Genomic DNA, 25,275 nt, shown 5'->3' on the forward strand with positions numbered 1-25,275 from the left:
ACCATGCCTAAAACACACAACATTTTTCATCAAATTTATACTATCCACATAAGATAGATTGTTGGTAGGTAGGTAAGGTAGATAACATAAAATGTTCAGCGACGTGGTTTAAAAATTTGAAATGTACGCAACATTCACAAATGGAAACATAAGCTACGATTCTTCTTCAGTCCGCGCGTGGTGGACCAAGTATTCCAACCGGAGTTTAAAATCTTTAACCTCAGGGAACCACGGGTCAAATATCACTTTTGAGACACCCGGTTGACTAACCACTTCCATCCCTCCTGCTGTGCGGAAAAATAATGAAAAAGTGTAACCAAAATTATTTTTCTGTAGAACTCCTATAGTTAAAAGGTGTTTTAATTGTTTTAAATACGTTTATGTAATATGTACCTCCATCCTCAAACTTCTCCCTCCAAAATCGCAAGACTACCACTAGTTTGCCTGAGGATAGCCAAAAATTGCGGACAAAATCATCGGCCATTTCATCATAAGCTACACATTGCAAGTGATGACCCCTACGCACAAAGACATCTACATTAATAGCCCATTATAACTTAAAAGTGTGTGAAAAGTAATAATCGCAATAAACGAGTCACTCAAGATTTGTCAATGAAAACCGTATCAACCGGGTTTTTTCGGCAAACCGTGGAGCAGTTGGATCGTCAACGAATATGGTTGGTTCGACGTTAGAAGCTTCCCCCTTCGTGTCTATGATGTCATGTAATTAGAATGATGGTACTGGCTATGATAATAGAAAAGAGAACAACAGAATGCAACGTTACCTAAGCAGCAGTTATTGGTGAAAAGAGACCATCGTTCGTAAATTGTGTTGAATTCAATGTAGTCGATGTAGTGATTGGTCGACAAGCAACAAATGTTTTCCACAACCGTGTCAGCAGTGAAGTTGATCCGAAAGTTGGACACCACGACCTTCACCGCGGATGTGTCGTTAGTGATGACGAAATTTGAGAAGGTTTTCCACAAACCCTCCTCAATCCCCCTACAGAACTGGAGCAACAGGTCCTCGCTGATTGTTGTCTGCATCTTCTCCCCCTATGGTGCGGGAAAAAGTTCAACTATGATGTATGAATCATTTTTATATTAAGTGCATATAATATGATGATGAGAGTCACTTACGAAAACATTTGAAACAACCATTTCAAAGGTGGAGATGTTCGCTTCTCTCTTTATCCACTCCCAGATAGTCTTAACAGAAACCTTCCAATCAGAACGCCAAGTGTGGAGATCAAATAGCCTGTTGAAATGCACCATAACTTTGTTGCACTTATGTTTTGAGGGTCATATTTGGTTTAGAGAGACGAATGAATACTTCACCGGGTGAGTATTTGTCTTCTTATATAAGCAGCGAACAAAGACAAATGGATTATCCATATTGTGGCTTTTCAAAACGTCGTGACTGCACTCCATACAAATACCTTGTATTTAGTTAATTAAACGGTGTAACTGTCGGTTTAGCAAAGAAGATACATCGCATGTACTAGTTAATTATGACCCTAGATTCCACGTAATATATCCTCGAATAATAGATTGGTAATTTTCACTAACCAATCCATTCTAAAATTTTAACAAACATCAACGAAAAGTGAATGATGGTTTATTAGTTCTGCCACCTCACTAATAAAGGTTGATATAAACTGTAAATGAACCAATTACTAAGTAGTAATGTATCAGTTGAATAAAAATATTAAAGAAAATCCCAACCGTTGCACTGTTTAAAAAAACTATTATAAATTATTAAGTAGTAAAGCTAAATCTTCGTTTCTGGTAGGAGACGGAAAACTGAGGCCTTAGTTTTGACGGCGCATTTGGATGTCCGATAAGTTGTTTCCATCCCGACTATTTGAATTAAGGTGTTTAGATCTGGGATAAGTTCTACAAGAGGAGCGAGAATAGAAGTCCGCGTCAGAAAATTTAAGGAAGAATAGATTACGAAGGTCGGGTGAAATCTGAAAAACGGTGACTAGTTTCGCTCCCTCTTCCATCACTGGTGTTGACTAAGAAGGTAAGTGTTTCTCTAGACTTCCCCTTTTCATTGGAAGAGAGAATGGTCCCCAAATTCTATATTTGGTTGGAAGGGTATCTAGAAAATACATTTAGAAAATACATTTAGAAAATACATTTAAAAATCGATTTGATTAGTCCAGGTCATGAATTCCCTGAATAGTTGTGTATTTGTGACGGGCAAAGGATAAATAACCCTAATCGTGAAGAGAATTGAACTTTGGTAGATATTGGAATTTGGGTTCATTGGCTTAGTGTAAGTACATACTGATAAGTACGTTAATTGTTGGTGGTAGGATGGATCCCGAAGATATAGAGATCGTTCCTCCATTGAGTTTGGATCTACCAAGGAGGTTATTTGCTCTTGACCATTACCCTCTCCAAACCAAGATCAATGCGTATTCAAAACTGGAATATCTTTCTACAATAGCAAAGGTGCTGAGTGGAACAGAAGAAATGGAAAACTTGTTCAAGTCTTCATTTGGGCAGCTTTTTCGTATCCCTGTGAACAAGACCTCGTTCTCCGGGAAACTAGTTCATGGATTTGTTTGCCGTCAATTGGTGACCAAAAAGCGGCATGAGATGTGGATTGTGTTTGGTGGCAATCCAATAAAGTTTGGATTACAGGAATTTGCAGAGTTGACAGGTCTCAAATGTGGAAATTATCCAAAAAAGAGAGATGTGAAAGCAGCTACAAAAACGGAAAAGGGATGTAAGACTGTTTGGGATACACTATTCGGGGAAAACAAAGAACCAACGATCTCCGAGTTGGTAAAAAAGTTGGAGACTGAGGAGATGGAAACGTGGAAGAAATTAGCTTTAGCGCTGATAGTAATATTTGATGAAGTTCTAACATGCGTTACGCAACCAGTAAAACCAGATCCGAAGACAGTGGAGATGACCAAGAATATTGATTTTTTTTTTCTCAAATACCCATGGGGTAGGTTGTCATTTGAACGGACGTTGGAGACTATTACAAGCTTTAATTATCCAGCAGACGTTGACAGTTTAGTGAATATTTTCAAGCAACAATCATTTGCTGTTCATGGATTTCCTCTAGCACTCCAGCTACTGGCTTTTCAATCTGTCCCAGCACTTGCAAGATTAGTACCGTACGTATGACGTACAAGATCAGACGTTTAATCAAATATCGATCCATAATCTGGCTAAACTGTGCCCAATCAGGACAGCAGACATCTTCGCTTGCGAGGCTGCTAAAGAGGTATGTACTTATTTGATATAATTCGTAAACGACTTGAAAGTATAAGTTTTGTAATATGTTTATATTTTTTCTAATACATGTATCATTTTATAGGTGGTTATTAGGCGGATGGTTGGTAGTGGGGAGCATTGTGATAGTGGAGAATTCTCGTGGCGTGATGAAGAGGAAGACCATCAAGTTGGCAACATTGAAAATCTGATTAAAGCTGGCAACAAATGGGATGAGGAAATATGGTTGGGAGGTGATGATGAGTGTCCAAAACAGATACAACCTGAAGAGAAAGGTTTGTTGACATTTATACATTACAAAGGGCTTCATTATAAATTCATTTTTTTATTAATGGCTTATTGGTGATACAGTTACAGCTGACTGTCGAAAGAGAAAAAGAGCAGACACCGCAAGAATTGAAAATAAGAAAGAGAAGACCACAAGGAGACCTAATGTGCGACTGGGGGGTACGCCCGTTGTTGATGAACGTTTGGAAGATGACCTATTTGAAAGGTATGCGGCGGAACTAAGCCGGTTCTACAGGAAACAAGAAGTACTGATAAAGGAAAATCATGAAAACATGAAGATATTCGTCCGTACAGAGATCCGCACGGAGATAAGAGCTGTACTATTGGAGGTTAAAAGAAACTACTGTGGGGAACCTTCTTATGGTTCGAAGACAATTTCAGAGAAGAAGTCGTTACCAAATTCAAAAAAAAAGAGGGAAAACTAAAAAGTTTCGAAGAATGAGTTCAGTAATGGTTAGGAAAAAAAGGAGAGGCAAGGACCCAAACTGAGGAGGCGGTGATACTGCTAAAGTTGATATGACAAATAGCGTAAGGGTTGTAATATTTTCACTTCTTACATATATTAAATTATGTTAGTATCAGGGTGTTCAGAGGATGTTCGAAATACTGAAGCTTCGAAGGATGTCATACATGGTGAACACTCTGTCAGTGGTGATTCGTCAGTTGGAGGCCAGGTAATAGACAACATGTCATTTAAAATGCGGGTGCATCAATTTAATGTGGGTGTTTGTTGTTGATGCACCTATCATTTCCCTTTATATAATTGATTGCAGGGTACAACCCGTAGTCCTATTACTGGGTGGGAAACAGATAATTACGACTGTGACATGAACGAACCATCCCCGGACGATGGAGTCAATGAGTGTTGCCAAGATTATGACGGGGGTGAAGCTAAAATTGCTGTGGACCTATCACCAACTACAACTGTATCCAATGTAAGTATTTGACACAAAGTGGAGATTACAATTACGTGTATTCGTATTCAAGCATTGTCCACCTTTAATTGAACAGATCTTGCTGCAGTTGAATACTAAAATAGAACCTGATCTACATAGTAACAAAATGGTAGGTCAGGAAGTAACCATAAAGGGGATCACCATCTGTAGGTTACATATATATTCGGTTATTTGTTTATCTCCGCCGATCTAAACGTGTAAAAATGTGTTTTGTACCAAGGTCTACAAACATGCGGTTCTACATACATTTAACAAAAGTTTCTTTATCTTGAATAGGTGCACGGGGAAGAACTGCATCCGGAAGGCGGAAAAGTCGAGTGGTTTGACAGTACCCAAGGGGACAGAATACGTAAGGAAGGCGAGTAAGTTGAGGGTTGTAACAAAACCGAAAAACCTGTAAATAATGAAACTACACCTGAAGGTCAACAAGAGGCAAGTGTCTAACTTTTTTTATTTCGATTATTTGTTATACCCACATATAGTGTGTACTTAGTTAAATTAGTGTACGTAAATATGAATCTATGTACGTACATCTTATTAGGCCGAAGTCCAAGCAATACGCAAGGAAAGCGATGTCGAGGAGGGATGTAACAAAGCTGATGGACCTGTACAAATAGAAACTACACTTGCAGTTAAACCACCGGCAAGTGTCTAACTTTTTTTTATTTTGACTATTTTTAATACCCACAAATATATAGTGTCTACTTAGTTAGTTAAGTGTACGTCACAGTTAATCTGTGTACGTACATCTTATTAGGCCGAAGACCAAGCAATACGCAAGGAAAGCGATGTCGAGGAACGCTGTAAAGAAACTAGAGGTCAACCAGATAAAAGTCCAGGGGAGGAATGTATTCCCGGTGACTCAGATAATTTAGTGACACGGTCGGTTATTATTGTGGATGAAACAGGACGGGCAGAAGAACAGATCGTCGAGGTACGTGATAATCATCCATCCTAACCCATAGTGATAAAAGCAGGGTCGGTTTCATACGACCCGATGGAAGATGTTGATGATGGGAAATTTGCCAAATTCACCGAGTTGATAAAACGCGATAATGTGTAAGTGTAGTATATATTACACAGATGACATAATTGGTATGTCTCAACCATTAATATATGATATTCGTAACTATATTGCGCAGGATACACAACATTTTTCGGATTCCGCAAGGCAGATAGCCTATTCTTCCCTACTCTTATATCGCCTAAACAATGGGTCCAAAGTCTGGTACATATTTTAAAATTTACGTACACAATTTTAGGTGTGTACGCACTATGCGTACATGGTTTCTTGTTGGATTTAAAATTCAGTTGGTTTGCGTTTAACTGCATCTGCAGCACATGGAGATGATTGCCCTAACGCTGTGGCACAAAAACCGAAAAGAAATGAAAAAAGGAAGGAGCATAATTTTGGACTTTGTTCTCTTTTACGAGTTGACAAGAAGGTACCAAACATTCTCCAAGTCCAAGACAAAACATAATTCCGGTGGGACAAAGTACTCATTGACATTGTCAATGGGGAATGGATGCACCACGAACCAAGGTTGAAGTGGGTTACAAATGTCGACGTTATATATGCTCCAATGAACTGGAAAGATACGCATTGGGTCGGAGTGGCCATAAATCTTAAAACGAGAAATGTATCCATTTACGACCGTTGATGAGCTTGGCCAGAGAACCTGTTGTGAGGTCCTGGATGCAGCCGGTGATTAAGATGATACCGTACCTACTTCAGAGTGTTATCGATGTCAATTACCCTGTTGATCCATTTACCGCTTCCAGGGTCAGCCCTCTAGGACAAAACTTGAGGACGGGAGATTGTGGACCTTTTGCTATGAAGTTTTTAGAACTGCTGAGCATGGGTAAACCGATGGCTGAGTGCTTGAAGATCACCGACAACAATAATGACAATTTTTGAAAGAGGTTCGCGATGGACGTCTACAAAGCTGGTATCGGTCCGATAAATTAAGTAGCGAATAACCCTTCTTCCTGGTTGTACTTATTACATTCACGCAACTTGGTCCATCTGATCCGAAACCGTTTGTTAGGATGATTCTAGTTCGATGCCGTGGAATACAATTTAATTGCCTCGCTCATCATACCTCTACCTACATATTGCCTACGTACGTAGGATTACCAGTAGGGACAACTTAATGTGCTAAAAATAGAGAGAAACTAAGTACGAACCATGCACATAAAAATAACGTCAATAACGATAGAGAATCGATTGTACGTACACAGATGAATATACAAAAAGAAGACACTTACAAAATAATATGTACGTACAGAGACCATAATAAGGCCGTTACTAAGTTGATGATACGTACACAACTGATAAAGACCTTACATATACTAATATGGGTTAGAAAGACGTCATAATGATACATATCTAAACCCTGCAATATACAAAACACTAGACCTATAGAGTGTTTAAACTGATCGGAGCTATGTGGGTGACCAGACGTCGAATAATCTAAGAACGACATCCTCAAATCCCACATGTTACCAAAAAATATGACCAAAGACCCATCTTTTATTAGCAAAACGCGTAAAACCAATCTTCACCGGTTCCAAAATTATACTGCTCCGATAATGTACATGGAACCTAACTTCTTCAACTGTTTGATCCCGAGATGAACTCAGCTTCCGGATAATCTAATGTCACCGACGTACCATCTAGTTGCAGAAAGCATTCTCGGTCTGGAACCTCATCAAACACTTCTGCAGCAAGTTTCATCCTAGCCGAAGGCATGGCCGCATCACAGAGGCCTGTGTAATTTAGACCAAGAGCTATACACTCTGAGCACTTTAACGTGTACACACCACATTCACCTTCTTGATAGTTCTGTGGGGGTGTTTTCACCCGGTAATAACTAAATGCCCCCCCCCCCCAATATTCTGATCTTTGTCCCTCCGGTGATATGCTTGTATCAAACGTGGAATCATTTTTTCGAACGGCTTACACTTTGTTTGTAGAACCGCGTTGCTTCTACCGCTGTTTATGCTATCGTAAACTCTTAGCCATCGGTGGACTAAGTCAGCTTCGATGGCTACCCATTGGTTGTTATCGAGGTTGTATGGGAAGAGCATGGTGTCTACATCGTCAACCCACACCTTGTGTGTCATTCCGTATTTTGGCAGCCTTCCCACGTACGTCTCAAAACAACCTTCTCCAAAAACCCATTTCTTAGAGGCTTCCATTTGTGGGAATTCGAATGCCCACGTACTAACAAACAACGGGTCAAGGAAATCAATACGATCTGTTATATATGGGGATGGCGTTTACGTCCCCCTACTACGGAACATATGCATACATGTAGCCATGTGCTGCAACACGAGTGACATCTATCAGGCATTAGTATACCATAGTTAGTTGCATCAGATGTTATGTAACAAAACTACGAAGCTTACCACATCCCATAATCAGCCGAACGTTCTAGTTGGCCATGATTGTTTAGGGGTCAGGAGGCAAAAATAATATTCGGCATTTCCAGTGCTAGGTACTTTAGCCCTGAATACCAAAATTAACAAATCAGTTATAAATCATAGTTGATATCCTAATATAAACACTAAGTATATCACAACTCTAAATGAACACTTACAAATCATCAGTTAGGAAGGACTTCAGCTTTTCAACTTTCTCAGGACTTGCCTCAATGAAAGGATCGTACACTGCGGGAGAGAGGACTACAGTTTGGTTTTCACGTCGGGTAATTAATGCAAGTTGCATTGATTCGTCATTAGGGCTTACACCTATGTGAGTGCCCACTGGATCTACTAATAGAAGATCAAGCTCTCTTGAGGGAGGAAACACCTTTTGTAACAAATGTGCAAAATACCTGGCTTTCTCCTTATCTTTCAGTGTATGAGATGATGCAGGAGTACTGGTCCCCTTGGTTAAATCCACAACAGATTCACACTTTCGATCCGACCATACATGATTACCACTACTTGGGAGATCACCACTTACCGGATGGATAATATTAATTGGAACGGGTTGAACACCTGCTCCATCTACTTTGTCATTATACTTTTCTCTTTTATCACCTTCTTATGTCTGCCAACTCTGTACTCTTTTGCCACGTTGTACACTGTCTACCATCTGCTTTGAAATTCGCTCTAGACTCGCAGTTTCGTTGTCCTCTGGTTCGATTTTAATACTACCAGACCCCATGATCTTATCTTTAATCGCTAACGGATTCCTAACACAACTTGCAACTTTATAACCATCCTGGTCCGAATGCTTCATCTGATATAGCCATGACATGAACAAAGACATGTATTTGACGTTATATAGAAGACATTTGAAATATAATATGATGCTGTCAAACTAGAGACAAAGTATACAAATTGCAAAATTTGTGTGTACGAAAATCATATATCAAAACAATTACAAAATTATAAAACTTCACAATACTGAAATTAATATTGTTTCTTCAAATAGATAAATACAAAGACTTCATACTGAACACTAGATATATAATAACAATTTTATCAATACGGTACGCAGATCATACCTCCTCTATTTTAGGTTCGTCATTTCTTATTGTAGGATGTCCTTGCGTATGCGCTCCTTTTTCCGTTGAGTTGATAACAACTTTCTTCAATAGTTGAACGTCACTCTCAAAGTTAGCCATCTTACTCTTCATACCTTGAAGTTTGTACACAAATTCCGCTATTGCTCTAGCAAACGATAACTCAATATTATCCATTTTCGCCCCTAGTGTTTCAACCATAGTAAATAACCTTCCACTACCATCTTCACCCTGCACACCTGACTGCTTATCTCCAGACGCCTTCTCTGCTGAACATTTGTCCCCAAAACTTTCTTTCTTCTCACTCGCATTTTTGGGGACATTACTGATGCTGGTTGGGGCTGTCTCAACGAAATCATCGTCACTTACCCCTGCAACAGGTTGCCTCCTCTCCCTCTTCTTCGTATGTTCTCCCTTCCTTTTTTTTACACAATCCTATTCTCTTTCATCCACTTCGCCATTGATCACGTCTAATAGCAGATTATCCAGTTTCTTCTTCAAACCTTCCTCTACACCATACACAGAATACTGTCCTGGCCAATTTGGATATATGAACTCCAAAGGTTTAGGTACTAGATGCTTCACCTGAAGCTGCATGTCAGATACCATAACTTTAAATCTGCTTACTATTAGATAAAATGCTAACAAATAATGTATATGTAAATTGAAGGCATACCTCCCCATTATTAAGGAGTTTGCTTCCGAATATGAAGGCTTCAATATCCTTCCTTGGCCTCCCTCCTTTCCACCTTAATAGAGGCAAATCGACACATTCTCTTACATTCCCATAGCTAGCCCCCAGCACCTTCATGCTCTCAAATGCCCATATCAGCAATACATGGACACATCCATGGAGGGTATAAGCATTGTTAGGTAACCCAAGGACTTTAATGGAATCAACTAAACTCTTGAATCCAACCCTACCCCATTGAAAACTCTCAAATGCTTTTTCATTCAACGCCCTTTTTGCGTATTTTAGAGGTATCCTAATATTCCTTGATAAACCAAGCACTCCAACATGCACAAGATACAACCGAACAATCTGAGTCTTCATTTCATCAGGCCACCCACGGCAGCTTTTCAAACTGTCAACTAGCTCCTGTCAGTTGGGTCCATTAAAAGCTTGTACCTTTAAAGCCACCCATAAAGCTGTATGATCGTCTTCACAGTCTGTTTCATCAATCTTCTCACAATTCAAACCACTAATTTCTTCATATTCATATAGAGAGAACCTTAGCGGGTTTCCTCCAACCAAAAACCATACCTCCGATGGGATATCTATTGACAATTGATTGGTCAATAGATAATGAATGGTCTTTCCACAAAACAGGTAGTTGGATTCCGCTAGATCCAATAACACTCCCAGCTGCGATTTCAATCTTATTTTGTCGTACACCTCATCACCAACGAAGCCTTTCAAACCAGCTAGATTGGACAAACTACAATCGTGGTGCATGCTTCTCATCGGCAGTGGAAATTTACCGTCCCGATACAGCCTACTTGGATACCTCTTCGCATCATTGCTTGACCCCATAACTACGATATAAGCATTAGTTTTGTCATTAATTCAACATCACAAAACATTTGTTGCTAACTTTATCAACGAATCAACATGAAGTCTCACCAATATCTTCCGAAAAACAGAGTTCAACTACATACTGAAAACTAACATGAATATATCGACATGACTATCGTCAGAAGTACCCTTCCACAAAATACAACGCCTACTATGTAATACTCAAAATCTTACTAAACAACACGCAATAAACTTAAACCACGATATAGAAATTTAGATTAAGCAACACAGAGAAGATCGCTATACACCTCCTCTTCAGCTTCAATCCACCTCGCACGAAACTCGCCGCCCGTCCGTTGTCCACCCGCCATCCGTCGTCCACCCAGAGTCAGTCCTCGCTGCACACTATCCAAATAGTTTCTAAAATACCCGATCTTAACCCAACTTTTGTAAGACAAACACCAAAACATTCAAGGGATCGATTGCAGCTTTTATTGGGATTCTCTATTATTCCCTATAAGCATTGTCGTATAAAAATTAAATGGTATAACCCGTAATAAAACACACAACCCTGGTTTATAAGTAATACTAACTTTTCTGTATTGTTTGAGTAAGTCAGAAATTATAATGTGTTGTTATAGTAATAAACCTACTTTTATGTAACATTCTAGGTAATTTCTCTTAAATTTATATGCCAAAATTTGTTTTTTATTACTAAACATCACCATATTTTAATATCAACATAATTTAATATGTCTCGTGTTTTTAGATGCAAATATCGTGTGAGAGATCTAAAATATGTGGCTTGGCTGAAACTGAAGAGTAACTGGTCTTCTACTTGGCGGAGTGTGGCGGTTGGCATCAGAGAGGTGGTCTTACCAGGTCATGGTTTGATTGTGGGTGATGGAAAATAGATTCGATTCTGGAAAGATAAGTGGTTGATGAATAAGTCTATTATGAATATAATGCAAGAAGGGTCTCTGAGAGCAGAGTTAATGAATATGCTAGTGACTTATGGGAACACAGGAGGAGCTGGTTGATGGATAGTATAATGCCATGGGTCTCTGAGGATATTAGGTTGAGATTAGGGGATGTGGTTTTAGACAACTTTACCGGAGCCAAGGATTGTTCATCATGAGTAGAGACTGCCAATGGACAGTTCACAGTGAAGTGGTCGTATGCTATGATTACACGAAACTGTGTTAAGGGACCTCAACTTGATAATTCGTGGGCTCGAGTGTGGGTGTTGTGACACCAGAAAGGGTAAAGATCTTCTTGTGGTTGGTTGGTAATCTGACTCTTATGTCGAACTCTGAGCGGTATTGTCGCCATTTATGTGATTCGATGTTATGTGAGGTCTGTAAAGGAGTGGAGTAAACAATACTCCATATCTTGCGTGACTGTCCTTCAATGGCTGGTATCTGGAAGTGTCTCGTGCCAGCTATGAAGCAACATCGGTTTTCTCTATTTCTCTGTTAGAATGGATATTCACTAATCTACCTTGTTCAGTGTTGCAGTTTGGTGGGTGATAACAGGATTTTCACCTAGGGTATCAATTCCCTATGCAGTTGTAGTACAAAGGGTTATCAATCCAAATGGTTGTTATGCTAGCAGATGAGATATGATCAGAACTATGCAAGTCAAGCCAAGAAATAAACGGGTTTTATCTAACAGTCCTAAAATAATTAAAAGAAATTAAATAAACAAGGACCACACGACCTAAGCACTCAATGAAAGCATTCGAGTACAAGATCGGGTGAGGTGACCGAGTAAACAAGAAGAGTATGAACAACTCGAAGGTGTACACGAAGCTGGTGATTGAGTACGAGTTTGGGTAAGGGATTGAGTTATGAATAAAAATGTAAAAAATCAAAATGCGAAAGCTCCTAAGGATGGGGTAATCGACTCCTAAGTGTTCCTGACCAGTATAGATTTCCTACTGATGTTCATATATTTTACCATGTTTTCCCTTAGTTTATTCACATCTTTTGCATCTTTTGCTATCCATTTAGGCCATTATTGTGTAGCTTTAGCACTAATCATGCATTAGAGTTTAGTTGCATTGCATTTGCATCTTTTCATGCATATTCAGGTGATTTTGGAGCTTAAGGAGCATGGAAGCAATGCTGTGGAGAAGTGAGCCAATCATGAAGGGAAAGCAAGAGAGTTAAGGCTGAAGAACCAAGGTCCAGAGTCCAACTCGACCGCACACTCGACCAGACACTCGACCGTGTGCTGAGGAGGACTCGACCGAGTGGAGAATGCGTGAGAGAAGCCAGCTCGACCTGCCACTCGACCGAGCACAGGTCGAGTTGACCGAGCCGTTGACTATTTTGTCTTTTAGTGTTTTTAGGGCTTCCACCTCCTCTCCTATATAAAGCCTTGTACCTGCAGCCACCAAAGTGTGCAACTTTTTAAAGAGTCAGAAACCTAGTTTTTACTTTTTAAGGAATTATTCCCTTTGCCTTTTTAATTTCTTAGATCTTGTACCCTTTTTAAGAAAACTCTTAGATTCTTCAATATTCTTGGTTCCATAACTTTCAATATATTAAGAATTTGGGTTTGATTCCTTTTGCAACATTGTAGATCTTGTTCTTATCTTTCATTTGATGCAAGTTTCGAGATTTTCTGGGTTTATGACTTTGATGTTCATCATGTGTTCATGTGAGTAGTGCTTAGGATCTTGAGGATGGGTTAGGCTAGGCTGTGTTTGAGGTTTGTTTGCTTTGGTCAAGCTTGATTGTGGTAGAATCTCTTCTAGGCTAGATGTTCTTAATGCTAATCCTGAACTGAGAGGTTAGGGTTTGATTTCAAGCATCTTAGCATCACACCAATGTTTAAGGAGCATAGATAAGGCTAGATCTAGAGCTTACCATTAGGCTTGCTAAGAGATTAGAGGTCTTGTTTGGTATGAGATGTATTGCTTGATGCCTGCTTGTGTAGATTCTTTACTTTATGAGAACAAGTCTAGAGATGCATAGGTTTGATTGATTCTTGCCATGAGAGTGGAAGAAACTTGTCTTAGATTTATATGTCTAGAGATTAGCTCAAAGCTTTGCTTGAGATTTGTTGGCCAAAGTGTGATAACCTCATTCATTAGTCTAGCCCATGAATCCCTCCTCAAGGCCTTCTTTGTTTATTGATTTTTAAGTCTTAATCCTGTTGCTTGCTTGTTGTTTGATTCGTTTTTGCATTGCTCTGTTTTTATTGTGTTGCTCTGTTTCCCGGATTTATCTAGCTCGACCCTGCACTCGATCTACACTCGATCGAGTGCTAGCTCGAGTTCATCCCCAGAACTCTTGTTTATGTTTTGTAGTTGTTCTGTCTTATCTCTAGTATCATTCTATTTGCATTTCTGTTTCATTTACTCATTGTCCTGTTCATTATTGTATTGCATTAGTTCATTAGCATAGTTTCTATTTCTGTTCTTGGTTCATAGCTACTGCAATCATTCTGTTCTATTTGCATTTAGCTCTTAGTTCTTGTAGTTTACTTTCTGCATTTTACTTTTTCATCTTAGGATTGTTAGTGACAAACAATCTTTACATTTGGCTTAACTTAGATTTATATACATATCTTAATTGTTCACAAACACTCATTTAGGATTGACACCTCTTATACTGCAACTGCATAAGGGGAATTGAAACACCCATCCATCCATTCCATATCTCACCATTGCATACATTCATCACCCACACCAAAAAGATCTTGTTTCAATTTGGCGTCGTTGCCCATTTGAGTGTGTTTTTGTGACATTTAGGATCCATATTAGTCTAAGATTAAGTTCGTTTATACACTTGTGAAGTTGCTGGACTCGAATCTTCTGTTGCTGGGTTGTCTTGAGTTTCAGGTACCCACTCGACCAACCACTCGACCACCACTCGACCGAGCAGTGATCGAGCACTTGATCGAGTCAGAAGCCGTGTACATTTGGACACCACTTCCCAGTCGACTCAACCACCCACACGAGCCGTAGGTCAATTGTGAACCTGTTCGAGTCTGTACTCGCGTTTGTTGATGCACACACGGTCTAAGGGGAAAGACAATCTTCAAAGGCCTATTGACAACATCCATAGGAAGCAAAAGGGTTTGGGAAATCAGAGAAGAAGAGTAGTTCAAGTTCAGCAAGAGGATCCAATGATCATGGAGCAACAAGCTAACCATGAGCAGAGACCTAGGCACATTGGTGCTGGAGATGCTCCCAACACCCACAACCAAAGGGCTGGTATTGTGCCTCCAACAGTGCCAAACAACAACTTTGAGATCAAAAGTGGATTGATCTCCATGATTCAAGCCAACAAGTTCCATGGGTTGCCAATGGAGGATCCATTAGATCACCTTGTTGAGTTTGACAGAATATGTGGTCTTACAAAGATCAATGGAGTGAGTGAAGATGGATTCAAGTTGAGGCTCTTCCCATTCTCACTTGGAGATAAGGCACACCTTTGGGAGAAGACTCTTCCTACTGGAGCAATAACCACATGGGATGCTTGCAAGAAGGCTTTCTTGGCAAAATTTTTCTCAAATGCAAGGACTGCTAGATTGAGGAATGAAATTTCTGGGTTTGCTCAAAGAAACAATGAAAGCTTTTGTGAAGCTTGGGAGAGGTTTAAAGGATTCAGGACTCAATGCCCTCATCATGGCTTCAGCAATGAGTCACTCTTGAGTACATTGTATAGAGGAGTGCTTCCCAAGATTAGGATGCTTCTTGACACAGCTTCTAATGGCAACTTCCTCAACAAGAATGTGGAAGAAGGCTGGGAGTTAGTTGAGAATCTTGCTCAGTCAGATGGCAACTATAATGAGGACTATGACAGAACCATAAGGTCATCATCAACTGATCAAGAGGACAAGTACAAGAAGGACTTGAAGATGGTCAATGAGAAGCTTGACAAGATCCTTCTTAGCCAACAAAAGTCTATTCACTTCATTAGTGAAGAAGAGGTTCCAGTTCAAGAGGGGGAGACTGAATTTGCTGAGTTGTGCTACATGCAAAACCAGGGAGGATTCAAAGGCTACAACCAAGGGGGTTTCAAGAACAACAAGCTCTCTTATAGGAGTACCAATGTGGCTAACCCTCAAGACCAAGTGGCTAACCCTCAAGACCAAGTGTATCCACCTCAACAGCCTCAACAGCAACAAAACTATGTTCCCAAACAACAACATCAAGTGTTCCAGCCTCAGTTGTGTCCCCCACCAGGATTTCAGACTAACCAAGGCCAACAACAAGACTTAAGAGCCATGATGCAGCAGTTTTTGATTGGGCAAACACAAGGAAAGATTGTGGAAGCCAAGCAGTTTGCTGAATTGAATCAAAGGCTCACATCCTAGTATATTGACCTTAACATGAAGTTTGAAGGTCTTAACTCTAGAGTGAAGTATATGGAGAGCAACATTGCCTCTACTTCTGCTCCTAAACCCAACCAACTCCCTGGAAAAGCTGTTCAAAATCCAAGGGAGTTCACTGCAAAAGCCATCCATATCTCTGATGAAGAAGTCACTGAGGACAGTGATGTTCAAGATGGGGAGGATTGGTCAGTTATTGAAGCTTTGAGTGAAGTTTGTGCAGAGAAATCTGAATCCATCATTGCACTCGACCAGGTACTCGAGCCAGCACTCGACTGAGTGCCTGATCGAGTGGTCGATCGAGCTGAAGGATCAGGAGCTGTTAAACCTGCTAAGTACATTCCTCCTGCCTACAAACCACCTCTACCATTCTCAGGACGTTTCAAAGCACAGAGGATCAAGGAATTAAGGGAAATAATTGAGAAAAAGGAGATGTTGGCTAAGCAACAAGAGGATGAGAAAGCTTTGAAGGAAGAGGTTGTGGTTGAGAAACAAGAGGAAGTGATGGCTATTCAATAGATCATCATTGCTTACCAAGAAGAGGAGAGATGACCTCCCTTGGAACAGTATGAACCTTATCCTCTCTATAGAGATTTTTTGCTTGATTTGTCAAAGAAAAAGGCTCAAGCTGAAGATGAGAAGGATCTTGAGAACCTTGGAGGAGTGATCATATCAATTAAGCTTAAGGATCCAGGACCATTCTATCTGCCTTGCACAATCAGTTACCTCCACTACAACCAATGCCTTTGTGATTTGGGAGCTTCAACTAGTGTGATGCCATACTCCATAGCTCAAAATCTAGGGAGAACTGATTTCAAATCCACCAACCTCCATGTATGCCTAGCTGATGGGTCAAACAGAGAAGTAGTTGGAAGGTTGGAGAATGTCCCACTCAAGATAGGGAAGGCAAGGGTTCATACAGATTTTGTGGTATTGGAGATGGACAAGGAACCTGAAGGTCCTATCATCCTTGGAAGGCCATTCTTAGCCACTGTTGGAGCAGTCATTGATGTCAAGGAAGGTCTTGTGACCTTGAATATTGCTGAGGGTATAGTTATGAAGTTCAATATCTATAACCCAACCAACCTTCCTACCATTGATGATCAGCCTTTTACGATCAAAGACAAAGGTGGTCAAGAGGTCTTAAGTGATAATAAGGCAACTCCAAAGGCTGAGCTCTCTCTTCAAGAAGATTTTGTGGAAAAGCTTAAGAGGTCAGTTCAAGAGCTGTCTTGTATGGTTGAGGATCTCCAAGTTAAGCTGAACAAGAGGTCTTTGAGGAAAGCAAGACCAGGGCTCAAAATCAAGAAAAGTATGGTTTGTGTGCTAAGGGTGAGGTGATCAAGGATCAACTTCACAGTGACCAAGAGGTTCCGGGGAGGATTTCATCACCTCCTTGGTATCTAGACCAAGTTTAAGAAGGAAACAAAAAGTCAAGCTTAGTGACTCTAAACAAGCTCACTAGGGAGGAAGTCCCTAAGGTATCCTTTGTAAATATGGTTTAATTTCTTAGTAGTTTTGATGTGTTTTCTTTTATGTTTGTGTTGGACAGGCCTTTTTGGGTATGGAGAAATTTGGACTTGGGCAAGGAGATTTGCAGGCCCACTCGACCACCCCACAAGAGGTACTCGACCGAGTTGGAGAAGGAGTGAGGCCCATTTGATTCCCATTCTTCTAGAATGATCGAGTGGAGGGAGAAAAGGAAGAAAAATTTTGAATTTTCAAACTTGGGTCAAGGAGCTCGACCACGTGTTGGTCGAGTGTGGGGTCGAGTTGGTGCCAAAAGCAAGTCAAAGATTCCCAATTCAAATTTGAATGGTATGGACGCTCCACATTTGTCTCTTTGTCCCCTTAGCTTCTTTAAATAGGACTTGCACGATCCTATACCTCTCACACTCTCTCATTTGCTAAAAACAACAAAATTCAAGTTTTAAAATCTCTCTCAAAGTTCATCTTTTGCTCAAGCTTTGTTCTTTCAAGTTTTTGGGTCACTAACCTATTAACTTTGAGCTTTGAGTCTATTCCTTTCAGTTCCTTTTGAAAATGTCTTCTAAGATCACTAGGAAGTCTCAACAAACCGCTGCAACCTCCATGGAACGTCGTGATGCTGGCCTTGAAAGAAGAAGAGAAGCTGGAAAGACAACTCAACGCCCCACTCGATCATGCACTCGACCGAGTGGTGGTTCGAGCAGCCGGTCGAGACAGATATCGAGTCCAAGGAGAGAATCAGTTGAGGAAGATCCTGAGAGGACTGAAAGTGAGGAGGAAAGGGAGCCAACTCTCAATGAGTTTATGAGGAGACACAAGGCCAAAGGGAAGAGGCCAACAGTTGAGGTTGAGCAAGAGGAGAGTGAAAATGAGAGTGAGGAAGAAAGTGAAGAAGAAGAGTTAGAGGATGATGGGGAAGCAGAATCTTGTGGGTTGTCAAAGAGGCAGCTTTATGATGCTTTCATGAGAATGGAGTTCTTGGGGACTAGATATCCTCACAAGGAAACCATGGAGAAGCTTGCCATTGATGAAGATGTGGAGTTTCTTTTTGAGAAAAGTAACTTAACCAAGTTCATGGGGCTTTGCATAGAGGGCTACAAAGAAGAAAGTTGTGAGTTCCTAGCCACTGTCAAGTTGCATACATATGCAAGGAAGGATGCTGAGGCTGGAGCTGGTCACATTTCATTCACAATCAAGGGGAAGAAGCATGAGCTTTCAATGAGAAAGATAGCCAATGTGTTTGGTTTTGAAGTTTGGAGCAATAGGAGCTTGATGATACCAAGAGAGGATCTCTATTTAGTTTGGGAAACCATTGGGGACAACAAACTCTACTCATCCTCCAATTCCAAGAGCTCAAGGATAAGGAGCCCAGTCCTAAGGTACTTCCACAAAGCTCTTGCCAACACCTTCTTTGCAAGGAAGGAGACTGGGAATATCAATGAGGGGGAGCTAAAGATGATTGATATGGCTCTCAATGGGATCATCCTCAAAGGCAGAGATGGGACCATCATCCTTGGGAGCACTGTAGAGACTGATCTTGCAATGGTGCTCATAGACCATATGATACATTTGAGAAGTTGGGTAGGCAAGTTGGAGAACAAAGGCTCAAAAGGAGCAGTAACCATTGGAGGCATCATTACTCCAATTCTACAAGCTGCCAAGGTCCCACGTAGAGGAGAAAGGGTCTCACCAAGATGGATTGACTCAAGCTACCTCACCTCTACTCTCATCCTAACCAAGGAGATGCATCAAGGAAATCACATCTTCAATTTTGAGCTTCCTACACTAGGAAGGAAACAATTGATCTTGCCTAACCAAGAGCTCACCACCATTCAAGAAGGAGCCAACATTGACTTTTGGCCAGCTGAGGAGCACTTATTTGATGGAGTAGTTGAAGCTAGAGTTGAGGAAGCTGGGAATGCACAAGTGGCTGATGGGGAGGAGCAGTTTTATTTTGAGGATTATGAGCCCAACCCAAGGGATAGTAGAGAAGTGAGGGAGACTAGCAAGAAGTTGACACTTTTGCAAAAGTGGAACAAGTGGCATGGGAAGAGGTTTGATAAGCTGAAGAAGAAGATGACCAACATGGCTAAGTCTATCAAGGGCTTAAAGAAGGAGGTTGCTGACTTGAAGAGTGGGAATTCTTCACCTTCACCATCAAGCCCTTTGAGGAGAAGTAGCTCAACTAGAGCACTTTCAAGAGTTGCAAACCCTTTGGAACCAGCTAGGGCTTCAATATATGAGCCAAATCAGAGGAAGAGGAGCTCAAGTACCCGAGAACATCAGTCTTCGAGGCACTCGACCGGGTCACTCGAGCACCCACTCGGCCGAGCACCACCGACGTACTCGACCGAGCACCTTCCCAGATCACCCTATGGCTTCCCACCTCCAGCTGCTTATCCAGGTTATCCAAGTTACCCTCCCATCCCACCTCAATACTACATGGATCCAGCTCTCTACCGGCAGTTTTTCCAGCAGCAAGGTCAACATTTTGACACTCGCGGTCCAGCTCGACCCCCCCACTCGGACACGCACTCGACCGAGTCACGGTCGATCGCCATCGTCGAGCTGCCCCAAACTCCATCTCCAGGTCACCAACAAGACCCCAACTACTCCTATGACAACATGTAGATGGATGTGGACAACTTCTTCCACAATCCCTAAGGTACCACCATCACCTTTCCTTGTAAATATCATTGCATTTCATATTTTGTTTAGTTCTCTTAGTCTTGAATCCTCAATCAAATTTCTTTCACACAAGAGACTGTGTGATTTAAGTTTGGGGGAGGGTTTGAGATAGCATCTGACATTGTGTTTGGTGTTCTTATTTCAAATTTTTAGCATCTTCATATTAGTATTTGCATAAGCATCTAAGGCATAGAAGAACCCTAAAAATTTGAAATTTTTTTGAAAAAATCTTTATAAAAAAGAGTGTTCATGTAGTTTGCATTGCATATTAGGATCTTGTTTAGCATGTTTCATTTAGGATTGTATAATATTTGCATTAGGGATCTATGATGAGTATTTCCTTGTTAGCTTGTTTATTCACTAGACTAGGATCAATGCCCAAGTTAATAGTACTTTGATGCTAGTTGAGTAGTTAGAAGCATAAGATTGAACCAAGCCTTGAATTCCTAAATTGCATTTGGTCTAAATTGAAGCATGTTGTGATTTGATGCCATTTCGTATTTATAAGAACCTAATATTGATTTTTAATTATCAACTTGTGCATTGCTTTAAACTCATGGATACCATATACATATTTGGATCATCTTTTTCCTTTTACCACTCTTGTTGATCCAAGTAGCTGATTTCCTCATTAAGAATCAGTTTCCCTACCCTTAACCTATCCTTCTTTCAAGCCAAATTTATTCTTGAGTGTGTAAGGCCTATTTTGGGATTGAGCTTGGTAGAAAGTGTTAGGTTTGAACTGACAAGAGTAAGACCTTGTGTAGTTCTAGTTTGCATTTTTCAAACTAGATAGGACTAGGTGGTTCACTTGTTGGGTTTGGGACTTGGCTGTTTTGAAAAAAAAAGAGGAAAAAGAAAAACAAAAAAAGGATAGAGTCTTTAAAGAGGAGAATGTGCTTAAGCAAAGTCTAGTGAAAGGATGGGAAGTAAAGATTATTGAAATTGGTTCTAGTTAAAGAAAAGAAAGAAAGAAAAAAGAAAAGTCTAGCAAAAAGCTTGTATGTCTTAAGAATAAGAAGAAAAGAGAATCATAGCAAATAAGTGAGAATCCCCCATTCCACTAGAAAGATCAAATAAGAAACCTCTCTTAAGACTTGAAAACCAAAAGAGAAAAGGGTGAAAGAGAGAAGAAGAAGTTAAAGGGTAGCACTAGGATCATTTGGGTTTAGATTGATAGGATAAACACTTTGGGTGCCTTTGGGTAGACAAGGTTTTATTCTTGTATGTGTCTAGGTGTTCTTACCTTTAACATTCTTCTAAAGCTCAATCCATTTTTTATGAGAGAACCTTGATATTGACAAGCCCCACTCTAAGAGACCATCATTGTCTCAAAACCCTTTATTACCAAGCCAAATGAGTTTAAGCTTTGCATAGAATTGATTCATGTTCTTGAATAATGAATGTTAAAAAGGAAATGGTTGATTTGAATGCATGTGGATAACTAAGGCTCAAATCAATAAAGGTTGTGATATGCTTGTCTAAAATCTTTAAGTACAGCTCATTCACCTTGCATCATAGTACTAGTAACTTGGACATTGATTCTAGATGGTCTATTTGCAAGCTTTAGGAGCTGAGATCCCACTTTCAAACCTCACTTACCTTCTTATGTCTTGCTTATTTGCTTGAGGGCAAGCAAAGACTAAGTTTGGGGGTGTTGATGTTCATATATTTTACCATGTTTTCCCTTAGTTTATTCACATCTTTTGCATCTTTTGCTATCCATTTAGGCCATTATTGTGTAGCTTTAGCACTAATCATGCATTAGAGTTTAGTTGCATTGCATTTGCATCTTTTCATGCATATTCAGGTGATTTTGGAGCTTAAGGAGCATGGAAGCAATGCTGTGGAGAAGTGAGCCAATCATGAAGGGAAAGCAAGAGAGTTAAGGCTGAAGAACCAAGGTCCAGAGTCCAACTCGACCGCACACTCGACCAGACACTCGACCGTGTACTGAGGAGGACTCGACCAAGTGGAGAATGCACGAGAGTCAGAAACCTAGTTTTTACTTTTTAAGGAACTATTCCCTTTGCCTTTTTAATTTCTTAGATCTTGTACCCTTTTTAAGAAAACTCTTAGATTCTTCAATATTCTTGGTTCCATAACTTTCAATATATTAAGAATTTGGGTTTGATTCCTTTTACAACATTGTAGATCTTGTTCTTATCTTTCATTTGATGCAAGTTTCTAGATTTTCTGGGTTTATGACTTTGATGTTCATCATGTGTTCATGTGAGTAGTGCTTAGGATTGATATGTCTATATTTTGTCTCTGCTAAGCATGTTTTTGTCACGCATCTAGTTAGGATAACTAATTGTTTTGCATGAATTTCTACTATCTTTTGTACACTTTTCATATTTAGGTAGTTCTTGCATTATCTTCGCATACATCGTGTATTTTGGAGTATTTCAGGTATTTAGGAGACTTTGGAGCCAGGCTGTCTCGAGTCGCGCCATCACTCCGTCATCACACATCCGCTCGGGTCGCGCCATCATTCCGTCATCACACATCCGCTCGGGTCGCGCCATCATTCCGTCATCACACATCCGCTCGGGTCGCGCCATCATTCCGTCATCACACATCCGCTTGGGTCACACCATCATTCCATCGTCACACATCCGATCGAGTCGCGCTGTCATGCCGATCGAGTCGCGCTGTCGTGCCGATCGAGTCGCCGTTCGAGTCGTCCTTCGGGCAACCGGTCGGGGGATTCAGCTTTTGACGCCTTCATCAAAGTTGTAGAGAATTGAGTCATCTTTCCAATGCCATTTATGTCAAGCCAATCGGAGCTGTGGTTCAAAAGTTATCATCGTTTTAGTGGAAGCGTATACATCCAGCTCGAGTCGCGTTGTCGTGCCGTTCGAGTCGCGCCGTCATGCCGTTCGAGTCGCACTGTCATGTCGTTCGAGTCGCGCTACTCGAGCCAATGCCATCACTCACTCGAGCCATCACTCGTTCGCACATATCAGGAAGACGTTTCATCTTACACGCTTCAGGAGATTCTCAAACCGACTCTTCATCTTGTCGTTTTAAGTTTTAGGGATTTTATGTCTTTACTATAAATACATTTTGTTAAGTCTTTGCGACGCTCTCTGAGTTTTTATCTCGTTTTTATTTTGTAAGGTTTCCCTAGCCACCATTCTCAGACTTTGTATCCAGATATCTTTTGATACATTGAGTATTTGCATTTGATTTCTTCTACAAACTTGTTTATCTTATTTTTACCTATCTAAGAATGCTTGTTTCAATGTTTTCTGAGTTTGTATTGTTGATGATGATTTCCGGATCTGAGTAGTGCGTTAGTTCTTGAGGATGGGATAGATTAGGTGGAGGATCTTAGGATGTAGGGTGTTTAAGCTTGATTTGTATGATTCCCTTTTGGACTAGAGTTAGAATTACTAGTTTCTCTCTGATCAATTGGAACTAGGTTCGAGACATTTCCACACCCAAAAGGTGTTCGATGAAATGTCTGACCAACTAGTGCCAGAGACTTACGTTCCTAGCCTAAGAGATTAGTTGTCTAGGATGTTTGTTGACGTGAATGAACTTGTTTGTCATGCCTGCTCGACCACGTTTCTCTAGCGAGAGCTAGGTATGGAAGTGGTTGAGTCTGAGTAGCTTTTACCAAGAGATTGGATTAGCCAAGTTGTGATGTTCATTGTTTAGGGATAGATTGCTTGTGGTATGTTAAACACTCCGTAGACTAGGATACTCCACCGACATCAATTACTCCCATCCTTAGGACTTTTATCTTTCTGATTCTTATTACATTCCCGAGACTATTTCGTTCCTCGTTTTCTTGTAGTTCATGTTTAGACTCGTTTAAGTTTCTATTCATTTCCGCTTCTTGTCATGCAATCTCGTTTCTAGTTCTGTAACTCATTTTCGTTTTGCATTTTGACCATTCTAGGATTGTCAGACAAACACTCTTCTTGAATTGGCTTGACTTGTGATTGCTTGATCGCATCTTGATTGTTAGCAACATCTCATTTGGATTGACACCTTAAGTACTACAACACATAAGGTTAATTGAACCTACTAGGAGACACACAAAAATCCTAGTATCAATTTGGCGCCGTTGCCATTTGGGAATAGTTTCGCTACATTTAAGATTTCAAGTTTTGCAAGATCAAGTTCTGTTACACTTATCATTCCGAGTACTGACTTGATTTGGTTTTCTGCTTGTTTGTTTTGCATCTCAGGTACCTCTTGATTGCAACCTTGCATGCACACCAGATCAAGAGGACAACAGAATCTCCTTCCTGTGATCGACGAAATCAACCGGTTGCAACGCCCACGACAAGCTCGTCAACCCATTGATCATCCCGCCCATGTCACTATGGAACAACAGCATGAACCACATCAGGTACCGCGAAACATTGGTGCTGGGGATGCACCGAACACTCACACTAAACGTGCTGGAATCGTTCCTCCCGCCGTGTAGAACAACAACTTTGTGATCAAAAGTGGTCTGATCACTATGATCCAAGGCAACAAGTTTCACGGGTTGCCTATGGAGGATCCACTCGACCACTTGGACGAGTTCGACCATCTGTGCAGTCTTACCAAGATCAACGGCGTGAGTGAGGACGGTTACAAGTTGCGCCTCTTCCCATTCTCCCTGGGAGACAAGGCTCATCAATGGGAGAAAAACCTTCCCAAGGGATCAATCACCACCTCGGATGGCTGCAAGAAGGCATTCTTGGCCAAGTTTTTCTCCAACTCTAGAACAGCACGTCTCAGGAATGAGATTTCCAGCTTCACTCAGAAGAGCTCAGAATCATTCTGTGAAGTATGGGAGCGTTTCAAGGGTTACCACAGCTAGTGCCCACATCATGGTTTCAGCAACGAGTCATTACTGAGTACTCTCTACCGTGGTGTCCTTCCCAAAATACGTATGCTGCTTGATACCGCTTCAAACGGTAACTTCCTGAACAAGGATGTCGATGAAACGTAACAACTGGTGGAGAATCTCGCTCAGTCCGACGGCAACTACAACGAGGATTATGACCGCACATTTCGCGGCGACGCTGGGTCTGAAGAGAAGTATAAGAAGGACCTCAAGAATGTCAACGAGAAGCTTGACCGTATCTTGCTGAGCCAGTAGAGGAGCGTCCACTTCGTCTCTGAGGAAGACCCTTTCCAAGTTCCAGATGGGGAGGGTGAGCAGAGTGAAGAGATCAGCTATGTTCAGAATCAGGGT

General features: G+C 40.8%; 2 protein-coding genes and 2 non-coding genes across 4 annotated transcripts; all 4 read right to left on the reverse strand.

Annotated features, from left to right (window-relative positions):
* Window positions 1–153: 153 nt before the first annotated feature.
* On the reverse strand, window positions 154–1,275 carry LOC147930915 (uncharacterized). Its single transcript, XM_087477090.1, has 4 exons — window positions 1,141–1,275; window positions 786–1,056; window positions 394–534; window positions 154–287 (listed from the first exon to the last, which is right to left on the reverse strand). The coding sequence occupies exons 1-4, from the start codon at window positions 1,273–1,275 to the stop codon at window positions 154–156; spliced, it is 681 nt and encodes a 226-aa protein (XP_087333216.1).
* Window positions 1,276–7,922: 6,647 nt separating this feature from the next.
* On the reverse strand, window positions 7,923–10,568 carry LOC147930916 (uncharacterized). The gene is made up of 7 exons (XM_087477091.1): window positions 10,299–10,568; window positions 9,711–10,133; window positions 9,493–9,625; window positions 9,017–9,375; window positions 8,572–8,748; window positions 8,102–8,418; window positions 7,923–8,010 (listed from the first exon to the last, which is right to left on the reverse strand). The coding sequence occupies exons 1-7, from the start codon at window positions 10,566–10,568 to the stop codon at window positions 7,923–7,925; spliced, it is 1,767 nt and encodes a 588-aa protein (XP_087333217.1).
* A 4,521-nt stretch (window positions 10,569–15,089) lies between these two features.
* LOC147930917 (small nucleolar RNA R71) lies at window positions 15,090–15,196 on the reverse strand. The gene has a single exon (XR_015576737.1). It is a non-coding gene; the product is annotated as a small nucleolar RNA R71 (small nucleolar RNA).
* A 9,611-nt stretch (window positions 15,197–24,807) lies between these two features.
* Window positions 24,808–24,914, reverse strand: LOC147930918 (small nucleolar RNA R71). Its single transcript, XR_015576744.1, has one exon. It is a non-coding gene; the product is annotated as a small nucleolar RNA R71 (small nucleolar RNA).
* Between the last annotated feature and the right edge of the window lie 361 nt (window positions 24,915–25,275).

This window comes from Camelina sativa, chromosome 12 (assembly GCF_030686135.1).
Source record: "Camelina sativa cultivar CO46 ecotype springtype chromosome 12, ASM3068613v1".
In the NCBI taxonomy this organism is placed as follows: domain Eukaryota; kingdom Viridiplantae; phylum Streptophyta; class Magnoliopsida; order Brassicales; family Brassicaceae; genus Camelina; species Camelina sativa.